The sequence below is a fragment of the Myotis lucifugus genome, unplaced genomic scaffold, assembly GCF_000147115.1.
Source record: "Myotis lucifugus unplaced genomic scaffold, Myoluc2.0 scaffold_72, whole genome shotgun sequence".
In the NCBI taxonomy this organism is placed as follows: Eukaryota; Metazoa; Chordata; class Mammalia; order Chiroptera; family Vespertilionidae; genus Myotis; species Myotis lucifugus.
The window spans coordinates 2,626,257-2,640,108 of NW_005871120.1; the positions used below are offsets into that span (position 1 = coordinate 2,626,257).

The 13,852-nt window shown below is 46.6% G+C and overlaps 1 protein-coding gene across 1 annotated transcript in view; it reads right to left on the bottom strand.

The window, feature by feature from the left end:
- Positions 1-12,741: 12,741 nt before the first annotated feature.
- The window catches only part of LOC111826368 (putative protein FAM47C), a 1,805-nt gene continuing 694 nt past the window's right edge, over positions 12,742-13,852 (bottom strand). The window contains exon 2 of the mRNA XM_023755310.1: positions 12,742-13,820. Within this exon, the coding sequence (XP_023611078.1) occupies positions 12,742-13,820 (1,079 nt within the window). The remainder of the gene's footprint in view (positions 13,821-13,852) is intronic.

The window sequence follows — 13,852 nt, forward strand, 5'->3', positions numbered from 1 at the left end:
CCTTGTGGAAGCTGTTACAAATGTCACCACTTTAACTGGCCCAAATTTATGGTGGCATTGAATTTTAATGGAGCCATAAATGTCTGATGTAATGGTGATATATGCATCGCAATAAATTGTTATAGAGAAATATAAAAATAAGTGTAAGATAAAAGATTGTGTGTGAAATATGTTTTTACATCTATTTTAATGATTAAAAATCATACAAACTTGATATTCTAAATCACTCGGAATTGCCATCGTGGCTCGGAGAACCTTTTCTCCCCCGAAAGTCTTTCCCAGGCTGAGCTGATGGTTCTGCAACCAGAAATTACAGCCGCTTTAATGAGGACATTTACGATGATTTTTATGTTGACGTGGGAAAAAAAGTAATTAGCATTAAAGAAGATGGAGAGGATGGTATCAGTGACCCTTTGCCTTGGGAATGATCCTCTGAAACTGACAGGATTGATGGGCCTGTGGCCTCGCGACAACTCCTGCTGTCTTCGGGTCAGCCCTAATGCTTGCCCGGTGTCTTGGAGGACTTGGCAGCTCCAAGGACACATCAGGAAAGAGGGAGGGGCCGGGAGCAGGCAGCAGGAGCTGAGGAGCTGGTGGTGGGGAGAGAGGGGCCGGGAGCTGAGAGCGGCCACAGATGAGGTCGGCTCCTGTTTCAGCTCCACCACTGACCTGCTTGGACAAGTGCCTGCACCTTTCCAAGCCTCACTTTCCCCATCTACAAAACGGAGGTGATAACAGCACCAAGTATGGGCATTTTTATTTTTTACCACCTGTCGCCATTTATCTATCTCTAGCTCCCCCTCTAATGCTCATTTGAGCATCCAGTCCAATCCATTATGATATAGTGTCCACCCCTGACTGAGTAGTATGTGTAAGCTGAGATGTCCCTCCAGACACAGTAATCTTTTCAAGGATGGGCTCAAGATCCCCATCCAAGCCAATGAGAAGCCAAACGTGGGCTCCTGATGCCCATCTGAGCCAATGAGAAGCCATGAGACTTACTGGGACTTCAGGAAAGTGAAAAGATACTTTTCCCCCCACTGCTGTACTTTACCTTGAAGTGGGTTTGAGTAGCTACAGTCCATTCCTACCACGAAAACCTGTCTGAGCAGGGTACCAAGAAATGGGAAGCAGAGTCAAGAGATTAGGAAAAAGACTGGGCCCTATAACATTTAAGTCCCTGGATCCAACCATGTCTGCAGCCAGCCACTCCTGGAGTTTTCAGTTGCATGAGTTGACACATTCCCCTTCTGCTTCTCATCATTTTGAGTTTGGTTTTTGGTCATTTGTTGCCAAATGATTCACAATTCACAGAATGATTCCTGGTTTTGCTATGAGGATGAGTGAGATAATCCATGTTTTATTTTGCACAGTGTCCTAGAAGCAATTCCTCCATAAGTGCTGGCTGCCGGGCTGGCATGGCTCAGTGGTTGAGCATCGACCTATGAACTAGGAGGTTGCAGTTCAATTCTCAGTCAGGGCACATGCCTGGGTTATGGGCTCAATCCCCAGTGAGGGGCGTGCAGGAGGCAGCCAATCAATAATTCTCTCTCATCGTTGATGTTTCTCTCTCTCTCTCCCTCTCCCTTCCTCTCTGAAATAAATAAAAATATATATATATATTTAAAAATAGCCCTAACCGGTTTGGCTCAGAGGATAGAGCATCGCCCTGCGGACTGAAGGGTCCCAGGTTCAATTCCGGTCAAGGGCATGTACCTTGCTTGCGGGCACATCCCCGGGTGGAGGGTGTGCAGGAGGCAGCTGATCGATGTTTCTCTCTCATTGATGTTTCTAGCTCTCTATCCCTCTCCCCTCCTCTCTGTAAAAAAAAAATCAATAAAATATATTAAAAAAAATAATAATGAGTGCTGGCTGATGCTGTTATCATCCTGACGATAATTGCCCTGGCTGCTATGCTGTGACATGTCTGGCAGAGCCCCCTTCAGGATCTCCAGGGACCACACCACGTTCAGGTGACCTGCTGCCCTGCTCTTCCCTCACTTCCCATGACTGATTGCCCGATTGCCGGGCACCTGGTGAATATTAACTCTGGCCCTGACTCCCCCGGGAGCTTCCAACTAGGAAGCCCTGAAACTCTGCCTCTCTGCCTCTCCTCCTCCTCCTCCTCCTCCTCCTCCTCCTCCTCCTCCTCCTCCTCCTCCTCCTCCTCCTCGTGTGTTTGCTTCCGCCCAGCCTGGCTCCCCTCAGCCAGCTGCTCTGCCCTCTCTACCCTCGGGATGTGGCTCCACTGCCAACAAGCTTTGGGCTTCTGTTTGCTGTGGAAAAATACCAAGTTCAAAGAGAGCAGCTGGGCAGCAGCAACCCCTCCCGTGGCTGGCCACGCGCTCTCTCCCCTCCTGGGGCCTGTGATCAGCTTGGCCTCATGGCCTCATCCCGCCTCCTCTTTCTCTAGCTGTGGTTTGCACCATTTGTTTCAACCCTTTTTATGCTTTTAATGTGCCAAGTCTTGTGCTTACAAAACTGGAATGGGGGTGGGGAGGGCGGTGCTAACATGGGCTCCAACTCGGGCTCTGGTTCCCCAGCTCCTCTGTTCCCACAGCCAGAAGGCGGTCTGTCCCAGTCACACGCATCTCCCTTTCTGCTCCTGGAATTCCTGCCTAAAGTCTTGGGTGCACAGAGAACACCAAAGCGTGATCACTGTGTCTGTCTCAGTCCTGTGCCAGATGCTCCAGTTTCCCCTGTCTATTGAGCCTCCATCTCCCCACAGATGTCAGGCCAGCACAGAACAAGGAACAATGTCTACTCTAGCCAGTGGTCACACATGCCTCCCCAGCACTCCCCCACTCTTCTGTTTCTCCATAACGTGTGTCACTTTCTATGAGTCCACGTGGTTTACTGACTTATTGTCATCATCTGTTTCTTCCCAGGCTAGAAGGCAAACTCCATGACATGAGGGGTTCTTGTCTGTTGTGTCACCACTGGGCTCCAGTGCCCAGGATGGTGTTGGACACACACAACATCATACACATGTGCTCAACAAATATATGTTGGATGTTGCCTATTTGACTGGGACCAGCTTAATGTCCATATTGGATACCAAGTCCCCTTATTCATTTGCTCACTCTTGTCTTCTTTCCTCCTTTCTTTCATCTCCCCTTGCCCAATTATTTCATGCCCACTAAATGCAACACAGACCTAACTCCCATATTCCAGGAGCTTACCACCCTATGGAGAAGACAGATATTTAAACCAAGGACAGTACAGCATTACGATTGTTAGAAAGTTTTCAGGGCAAGTGGGCAGCCCAGCAAAAAAAAAAAGGATCATTCTTTAAACTTGGGGTTCAGGCAAAGCCTTCTGGAGGAAGAGTAATTGCTCTAAGCCCTGGGGGAGAGAGGAATTAGCCTGTCTTCATCAGAGAGAAGCCCCACTGAGGGCCGAGCCTGCTATGCATTGACACATCTGCCCTTGTTTTCAGGTGGAGGTGAGCCCACTGATTTCAGTGGAAGTCAGTGCCTGCATTGCCCTGTGATGCATTTATATGGAGTCATGGGTAAGTTCTGTGTCTGTGAGTCCTCCACCTCCTAAATTCAAATGTCTCTAAATTCAGTGAAAGAAAATTGAAGGCTGAACTGAGAACAATGGACATGCTTTCTACCTTCCTTATGTTTACTTTTATAAAAACTTGCCTGAGATATAATTCACATCCCATACATGTCATCCATTGAAAGTGTGCAAGTCAATGGTTTTTTGTTTACTCAGGAGTCTTCAGCCATCATCTCAAGCTTGAGCTCTATGTAAGGGAAACGTTTGATAGACAGGATAGCCTCAAGTGCCCTCCACTCAGTGAGAAACATAGATTTACCGGCACCGGAGAAATAAGATGAAGAGTCCTCCAACCAGGGGCTGGAGGAGTGCAAATTGTAGAGCATGGGTGGGACTAAGCAATGTGAAGCCAAAATATTTTTTTCCAGAGTCATTCTTTTTTAAAGGTACAGATCTCGTATGATGATGCTGCTTGCTGAAAAGGAGGCCCATTTTGGAGCCCAGGTAAAGGCAAGATACCCATGACTGGCAGCTCTGTTTGGGGTGCCCAAGGTGGAGAGAATCAAAGAGAGAAGAATTATGGGGAGAATTGAGGAGGAGACAGAGTGGGAAGGGATGGGGGAGGGAGCGAGAGGAAGACATTCACAGACACACAAGCAGATGAAGAGAAAAGCAGAGATGTGAAGAGACAGACACATGCAGATGGAGAGAGGGGAGGAAGCAGAGAGAGGCAGAGACAGACGGCCAGAGAGACACTGGTAGGAAAGTGCAGAGAGACAGAGAGAGTATTTAAAAATAAATTCAGAAAATACCCCCCCCCCTGCCCAATCTCTAAAGCCTTCATCCTGAACTTTTCACAGAGGGTTCAAATGCCCTCCCTTGCTCCCTCCAGGGCATCTAGAATCTGGAAGCTGGGTGCCAGAGTCCTCTCTCTGGGAGGCAGTGAGAACGAGGGAGTAGGAGCCAGAAGCCAGGACAAGAAGCGGCCCCATCTGGCCCCCATCTGGCCGTGGGTGGCTGAGTCCCACGTCCCCCTACTGCCATTCGGGGCACTTTCAAGAACGTGGAAAGAATTGCAGGGAGCGTTGCTATAGATAATGACGTGTCTGATTCTGCAACAAAGGATACAGCTGAGAGTTCCAAAGCCCTACAGCCTTAACCTCCCCCAACATAGACTCCAGCATCTCTCCAGGATGTTAAAATCACCACATCCCTGTCCCTGCATGAAAGGGGTGGGTAGCAGGGTGCCAGTGGCTCATCACCATCACTGTAGCTGGTAGTTAAAGAAATGAATGAGATCGTGGATGTGAAAATCCCTCCAGTCAGGAAAGCTGAGCTGTCACAGGGAGGTCACCACAGCATCCCAGCCTCAGAGAGCACACACCCGTCTATCCGCCCACACCTTCACCCGCCAGGTGCACATGGCTGACACCACTGTGAACACGCTCCCTGAACAAGGCTCATGCACGTTCCCATAGATCTCACAACCAAGTCCTCCTCGCTCAAGCAACAGACACTGGTGTGCTTAGTAATCAGAGCAGGAGAAGGATTAAGGTTGGGACGAGAAGAAAATCACAAAAGGGTAGGCGGGAAAGATGTCCTTTGGGTGGCCTTGGAGAGAGAGAGAGCTGCTTAAAGAGAAGAGAGATGCTTCGCTAACGCCAGGGCCGCCAGGCACCTCTAGCTCTGTTAGAAGGAGCTGAGACCTGATGGAGAAGAACGGAGCCAGGGAATCGGCCTGCTCTGCTCTGTGATTTCAGGACTGACATTGTCTGGGTTTCAGGAAAAGCTACGGGAACCATGAAATGTGGAAAGGTTTGAAGGCACCTTGACACCATGGACTGTCCTGACCCTTTTGTTGAGCTAAGGTGAGATAGGGATGTGGTAAAAGATGGTCCCTTAACAAATCCTATACTAAGTCCTGGGGCTGCGAGAATGAAGCATCGTCCTTGCCTTGCACCAGGTCACTGTCCAGGTGGGAGTTAGAATGTAGTCATCCCAGCACTGCCCACCTGCAAGTTTCAACGCTTGGCCCCAGAGATGAAAATATCAGCCGAGTGCATGTGGAGTTTCACTTACCTGGTGCTGAGCTCAGTGGACTTAGGCAAGATTATCAAGGCAGCTGATGCTACCTCATTTCCTCATCACGGCTTCTTTTGCAGTGACAAGACTTCACGGGCTCAGTGGAAATCAGGTTCATTGGGGATTAAAGTAGATGCCCTTTGATTAGAGACGTCGCCTACCAGCGTGCCCGGGCGTGCAAGGAGGAGGGCGTGAAACTAGGCAGGGCAAGGGAGCCAGAGTTCCTTCCAGCTGTGAGCAGCTTCCCCAGGGCAGTGCCAGGGAAGAGTAGTGCAGAGGCAGTTAGAAAGGAAGGGAATACTAGGAAAGGGGAAAAGGGGTGAGGAGAGACTGAGAGGGAGGACGGGAAGGAGGAAGGAGGAATCAGGGAGGAGGGAAGGGCATTTGAGAGAAGTTTGTGCAGGTGGGCACGGTAAAGTAACATCATGAGAGATGAACTTGACATTAAGTGACCTGCTGAATTCAAACGCCTCTGGGCACGGAAGCCTGCGATCCTTGACCTGGCCAAGGTGAGGTAAAGGAGCGAGGCAGGACCACCGCCACCTCACTACAGCTGTTCCTGGGATGGCATTGTAGCTTGGAAAGACATTTTAGGGCTGGGAACAAGAGACCCCATTCCTGCATTGGGGTTGGGTTTTAGATTAGCTGCGGACATGAATAATTATGACAATTATTCCCCAGTGGCCTTTCTTCTCCCTACTGCCAACAGACCCAGGTTGGGCGACACTCAGAAAGCGCAGTTTCTAAACTTTGCGTCGTTGAGTGGCAGTGTTTGTGCATCCTCACATGCTGACATGCAAGGTTAGGAAGCCTGTGTTAGTCCCAGTCATCTGCTTCAAGTTCTGAGTTCCTGGTTAGTGAAGTCTTTAGGTCCAGCAACTACTCCAGACTGTCACACTGTCTGTTTAATGTCTAAGGGGGGCAGTTTGGGTTTGTTTGCTTTAAAAGTCAGGTTTACAGAGCTGGGAACTTTGTACAGTATAATGAACCCTCTTTTTAAGCCTATGGTTTGATGAGTTTTGACAAACATATACAGTCATATAAATCATCACCACAATTAGAACATGGAATATTTCCATCACCCCAAAAGTTCCCCCAATCCAACCTATGAGGAGCTAATTGCAGGCAGGCATTCCCCTCAATCAGGGAGGGGGGTACAATTTGTCCGTTTTCCTTTCTGGGCCTCTACATTCATTCTGCATCAATGAAGATGTCGTGACAGACTTCATACCCCACCCTCCACTAATAATCTTCATGAGCAGAGAATAAACCTGGCTTTGCTCCCCACTGCACCCCAGCTCCCAGCACAGTGTCTGCCAAGGATGATCTGCAGTGAATTGTCATTAAATGAATGGATGAGCAATGTATGGATTTCATCTTAGGTTAATTTAAAGGTTAAATAGAAAGCAGTTATTTATTGCACAGAAATGGAGGCTCAGAGTGGCCTCCAGATACACACAGTTAGAATCCCAGCCTGATCTGCCTGACCCCAAAGCCCACGCCTTTCCCCTGTGACTAGCTGCCGTCTCCCATTTCTGCAGATTCCGATGATCACCCACACGTCTGTGGGCTGAGCCCCCTGGATAAGCACATTACCAAGAGGCTTCCTTGCCGCTGAGCTGCTCTGAGCCTTCCCGGGCTGAGAGGGCCGGTCCAGTCATTACCGTTCCTATCATCTTAAGGAAGGAGCGCCACTCCCCCTAGCCCCAGGTCTTTCAACTCCTGAATTTTAATAACCAACTCCACTGATGATTTACACATTTCAAGGCAGGAATTAGCAGAAAATTCCATATTTCATAGATACTGAATTGGGCTATTATCTCCAGGCACCAGGTGCCAATTTCCTATCAAATGGTGAAATGCTGTAATTATCAGTAGAATTCCATTCAAATTCTAAGAGCAGATAAATAACCAATGGGAATATCATTTATTCATTAGAATATGAAGAAAGGGGAAAATATTACCCTGTTCGCAGTGGCAATGAGGCTGCCTTGCAAGGGAATGCCCAGCTCACTGAGGCAGGCTGAGGATTCCACATTCATTAAGCTCCCCAGTCAGGGGAGAGAGGGGCTTCCATTAAACCACCTGAACAGGAGAGATAATGGGCCTCTGATGGAGAGGCTAATGTGTGAGATGTGGTGATGCCTTCTTATGTTGTGCGTGTGTGTGTGTGTGTGTGTGTGTGAGAGAGAGAGAGAGAGAGAGAGAGAGAGAGAGAGAGAGAGAAAGCATCTACAGGCATACCTTGGAGATATCGTGTGTTTGTTTTCAGACCTCTGAAATAAAGCAAATCATAATCTTTTGGCTGGGGGATGGTCTTGCCTTCACTTTGTAAAAATCGCAACATCTGTGCCCTAGCCCATGTGGCTGGGTTGGTTGTGTGTCGTTCTGTGCACTGAAAGGTTGCTGGTTCAATTCCTGGTCATGGCACATGCCCAGGTTGCAGGCTCAATCCCAGGTAGGGGGCATGCAGGAGGCAGCCGATCAATGTTCCACTCTCACATTGATGCTTCTCTCTCTCTCTGCCTTCCCCCAACTCTCTCTCTAGAAAAAAAGTCAATAAACTATTCTTTAAAAAAAATGCAACATCTGTGAAACACAATAAACCAAGGTCTGCCTGTATTAGAAATCACTGGGAAATTACCAGACTTCCTACTCCCTGTTCTATATGCATCTCCATGGAAGGTACTAGTATCCCCAACAAACTGAACCTCAGAAAATCTAGGTCACTTGCCCAAGGACACACGGCTTGCAAGTGACAGATTTAGGTCAGTTGGTCTCCAAAGTCTGTGTTCAGTTAGCCACAGCCGCTCTCAACAGACACCGTTGCCTCCCTGACCTTCTGCCATACAGCTGGATACTGAAAGTCCTGGGATAATTTCAGGGTTCTCACCTGTCAGTGGACATGTTGAATAGGAGCCAGGACTAGGCAGGTGAAGTTCAACCCCCCCCCCCCTACTGCTTGTCACTGTCAGTGTAAGGGAAAGATGATATTGTGTCTGGTACCCTCAGGAAGGGGTGCTTCAGGTACAGACTTTTGGCTGGGATGGGCAGATGGAAGGCAGTCGGGGAATTCCACCCAGCATGGACACCTTCCTTGGGGTGAGGTGCCAGTGAACCCTTTCAAATATGCAAATATCCCCATGGAGGTCCCATCAGGTCCTATTCCTATGCTCACCGGGTTTCCACTTAGGAACTTTAAATGTAAGCGCTCCTAACCTATATAAATTTTTAAAAAATCAGTCTTCACACCTAGGTTTGAACTCAGGGCCAGATATGAGTTCCCTTAGGAAAGTTATAAAACCTTTCTGAGCCTCAGTTTCCTTAACCATAATGACAATAAAAAATAGTAGTGGGTTACTGGTAGAAGAAAGTGACTCAGTGCCCGGATTATTGGTAGAGGAAACTAAAATATTCATATTTAGCAGATGCCTGTAACACATAAAGGTTCGAATATCTCTTCTCCTCATCACTGTGGTTTGCTGCTGTTGCTACTGTTGTTACGAATGTACCTGAGTCACAAAGGTGATAGAAGGAGTGAAAGGCTCAAAGCATAAAAGGGCACAGCATGACGACACACACTATTGTTACTGTTGTTAATATTGAAATATTTGTAATGATCATGTGTCACAATGTGAGCAATGATATTATATTATTGATGATAATATCTATAGTTAGTAGGATTGCTGATAATATACTGTACTAATCAATCAGTTTTGTCATACCAGATCAGATGCTTCCCTGAAATGCAGATAAATTGCCTATTATGGAATCATTGTCTACCAATTCTGAGATGTAGTCAGAGAATAGCAATGCTGGTGCTAGGTCAAGAGCAAACCAGACAGTGAGGTATGAAGTGGCAGAGTCCTTGATCTGGGCCCCTGTTCTCTGGGCTCTAGGCTGTGAACGAGAACTTGCCCCTGGCTGACCTCAAGGCACAGAGTTGGCTGACAGGTGGGGCCACTGCAGAGTGGAGGAGGTCAAGGCAGGTCAAGGCAGGTCAAAGCAGGTCAAGGTCCCTGCATATAGATGCTTCCTTAGCGATGGAAGGTTGTTGTCTAAGGCTGGGGACTGGAGTGGGGGTGGGGGGGGGTAGGGAGGTGGGGTGGATAGAAAGATAGCTAAGGGTCCAGTGTGGAGAGGCCACTCAGTAGCATTTAATTTAGAGAGGGCTGGTCATAGCATAGTTCATTAAAAGAATGTCAGGCCTGACAAATCTGGTTGAATTCTCTGACTACATCTCAGAATTGGTAGACAATGGTTCCATAATAGGCAATTTATCTGCATTTCAGGGAGGCATCTGATCTGGTATGACAAAACTGATTGATTAGTAAAGGTCAATATGGCATGTTAGGGAAAGAAAATTAAACTGAGACTGAAGGAGTTTAAATCAAAGAAACCTATTTCACCTGAAAAGGGGGGCATGGTGGGGGGCTTCTTTTTAAAAATTGAGGTGGAGAATATAAAAAGAAGGGGTTGGGAGAAGTGGGTTCAGTTTTGGTCAAAAGACAATGGAACAAAATGTCCCACTTTTAAAGGAGAGAACCTTTGGTGACCAACCTCAAGAATGCAATTTTGTATATGGTTAGAACCACAAAGCTGATGTTGAGAATTAACTCCCACCTGAATCTAAGCTGCTAAATCCAGCAGCCTCATCAGGCCAGGTGCCAGCCAAGAGGATGTGGAGACCTGGCATCTGGACCAGCTCTGATGGGTGAGAAGGCAGCTGGTGGTGCTATCCTTAGAAAGCACAGGCTCAATGCCAGGTGGTAATGGCAGCTGGTCCCATCCCCGATCCTGACACGTGAGCAGGCCCCAAAGTGCTCCAATAGTTTTGCGTGTGCCAGCTGTATGACTGTAGACTTCAAATTGCCTTTACAAGCATCCTTGGGTGGAAAGTGGAAATCATATTGTCATTCTTGTGGCTCAAGGGAGAGTCCCACAGAGAGCTCCTTGGTGATGGGGATTTATCTTTTTTTTTTTAATTTTTCAATTATAGTTAACACACTATATTAGTTTCAGGTGTGCACTCTAATGATTAACATTATACAACTTCCAATAAATCTTGCACCCATCTGACACCATACATAGTTATTAGAATATTATTGACTATATTCCCCATGCTATACTTTGCATCCTCATGGCTATTCCGTAACAACAAATTTGTACTTCTTAATCCCTTCACATTTTTCACTCATTACCCCAAATCCCCTCCCATCTGGCAACTGTCAAATGATCTCTGTATATATGAGTTTGTTTCTGTTCTTTTTGTTTATTTAATTAGTTTTTTTAGATTCAATTGTTTAGAGGTATGCATTTATTGCCATTTTATTGTTCATATTTTTAACTTTTTTCTTCTTCTTAAAGAAGACACTTTAACATTTCATGTAATACTGGTTTGGTGGTGGTGAACTCTTTTAGTTTTTTCTTGACTGGGAAGTTCTTTATATGTTCTTTGATTATAAATGACTAGAGGCCAGTGTACGAAATTCATGCATGGGGAGGGGGGTGTCTCTCAGCCTGGCCTGCACCCTCCCACAATCCGGGACATTTTGGGGGATGTCCGACTTCCGGTTTAGGCTTGATCCCACTGCGGATAGGGCCTAAACCAGCAGTCGGACATCTCTTTCGCAATCCGGAACCACTGGCTCCTAACTTCTTGCCTGCCTACCTGATTGGCCTTAACCACTCGCCTGCCTGCCTGATCGCCCCTAGCTGCTAGCCTGCCTGTCTGATTGCTCCTAAAACTCAAGCTTCTTCTGTTTTATTTTTAATATTTATATTTCTTCTTTATTTTTTATTTTAAAATTCAAACTTCTGGAGAACATGAGGCATTTAATATTATTCCATCTTCCTTACAGAGATCAAAGCATGGTAAACACAGCAAACACTTAAAACGTACAGGCTTCTATACAAACACTTTCCAAACAGGAATGTTTTAATAGGCAGTTTCCAAAAACTTGACTGGAAAACCTAAAAGTAGAGTGCTCAGATTTCAAGGATCAGGTGCTATTAGCAGGATTTCAATCCCAATTAAACTCTAATTCTGAGCTCTCAACAGTCTGGACAAACTGTCGTTCACGATCTCCAAAGTTTCTTATTAGTCACTATCCCATTTTCCTCTGCTTCAAACCAAGGAAATAAATGAAACCTTTAATTCAGATCTTCCTCACCTCAAGGGAACAGCAAATCTCAATTGAAATAATTTCCTGCCAGAAGTCACATCCAAATACTGTGAGACTGAGGACTATAGGGCTGACTATGTACATGCACAATAATAGGCTCACATTCTAGCGGCAGGTGCCCAGGTGTCCTCCACAATCCCACAATCCTCTGGTCACATACTTCTGGTTTTTCTAGCTCCTTCTTAAGTGGTGTTTCCTTCAGTCCCATTGCAATGTCCAGGGCCTCTAGTTGGAGAGGATTTTTCTGTTCTTTGACGTTGATAGCTGTTTACTATTTGGAATCAGTGAAGTTTCAGGAGTATTGCCACTGCCATGAACATGTCGGTCCCAAGTGCACTCATGAAACAACCATTCAGTCCATGGCTGGCGCCATCCTGGTTCACAACGAGAAAGGTACTGTGCTCAGCCATTTTCCAATCAGATCTTCCTCTTCCTTCCCCAGAACACTCCAAACCTACTCCAGGCTGACCACCCCAACCCCACAGTCTCTTAAGACCTTCACCCCTATTTCTTCAACTTTCCCCTATCAAACTCACACCCTATTGCGTTGCTTAGGGGCACCCCTAACAGCTCCCTGGGGGGGGGGGGGCCAGCCTGGGCTAGGGGCCGTGGTGTTCTGGTCTCTGGTCGTTATGGTTGTTCCACCATTTTGGTCGCTGGGTTTTTAGTATATAGGATAGGATAGCTTTGCTGGATAAAATAATCTTGATTGTAAATCCTTGCTCTTCATAAATGAATATTTCTTGTCAACCTCTTCTAGCCTGCAAAGTTTCTGTATTGTTTTTTGTTTGTTTGTTTTTTGTTTTGTTTTTTCATTTAGAAATTGTTATTAGCACTAGGTGTTAAATTTACAGATGTTGTGGAATCAAAGTTGTCCATACACAGTGAGGCACTCATGGTGAATTCTGACTGATGTTAAAATGAGAGAGAGACACACTAACCAAGTGAGTAGTAAATAGAAAATTGTCTAATCCTCTTCGTCCCCTGAATCCTCATCTTCGGGTTTGGAGAGGAGTTTCATTACACGTTGTATAGGAGTGTTTACAGACTCATATTTCCATCCCTTCCTTAAAAACATCTTCTCAATCACACCTGGCATCTTGTAGCCCTTGCTTACAATGAAATCTTTGAAGGCAATTGGTCCATAAAGTTCATCAATAACGTCTGGTTCAAGATGCCTTCGATAGGTCCAATATTCCCTGTCATGGACGGCTTTAGGGTTAGGAAAAGGCTGGTCATTGACCAGCTTTTTCCAGCATTTGGGGTCTAGGTACCATGCTCCATACCTTATCTTCTCCCTTTTGGGTTTATAAGGGTCTTGTCGTTTGCGGAGTTTCCTTTCCCAGTCATCTTCCTGCAGGGAGAATTTTCTCTGCTTTATTTCATCTAGCTGTTTGCAGGGCCTTATAGTTGAAGGAAGCTGGTTTATTTTCTTTATTTTGACTGTATTATGGGTGAGTGGGCCCTCAAAGTCAATTTCAAACTTTTTCATGATGGACTCTTCATCAATGCCTATGTCTCCAAATTTATCATTGATCCATCTGCAGAATTCACGAATTGTTCTTCTTGCTTTTTGGAAAACAGGAACTTTGGGGATATCCGTTGTGCATGCTGCATTTGTGTCTTCCTTAGGAAACAAACTGAATAAATATGACAGGAGACTCTCCTTGGCCGTTTCCACGTGGGCTTGTTCTTCAGGTTCCTCCTCAGGAGGTTCCAGTTTCAACTTCCAGGGAGATTCCAGGTTGACTGCCTGGGGAGGTTCCAGGTTCAGTGCCTCAGGAGGTTCCAGGTTCACTGCCTGGGGAGGTTCCAGGTTGACCTCCTCAGGATGTTCTTCACACAGGTGTGTGGGGGCCTTCTTTCTTTCCTTGGTGCCCTCACAATAAGCCCACGTGTCCTCCAGCTCCCTGTCAGGATCTAGCACTTCCAGCACCTTGAGGAGGAGGTCTGGAGGGAGATCTTCCTCCAGATTCGGGCAGTCCGCCAAGGGATGCTGGGTCAGGCTGGCTTCAATGTCTCTACAAGGCTTCCGTGCTTGCTGGGCTAGTGAGAGCTTGGAACACAGGTCTGCTCCC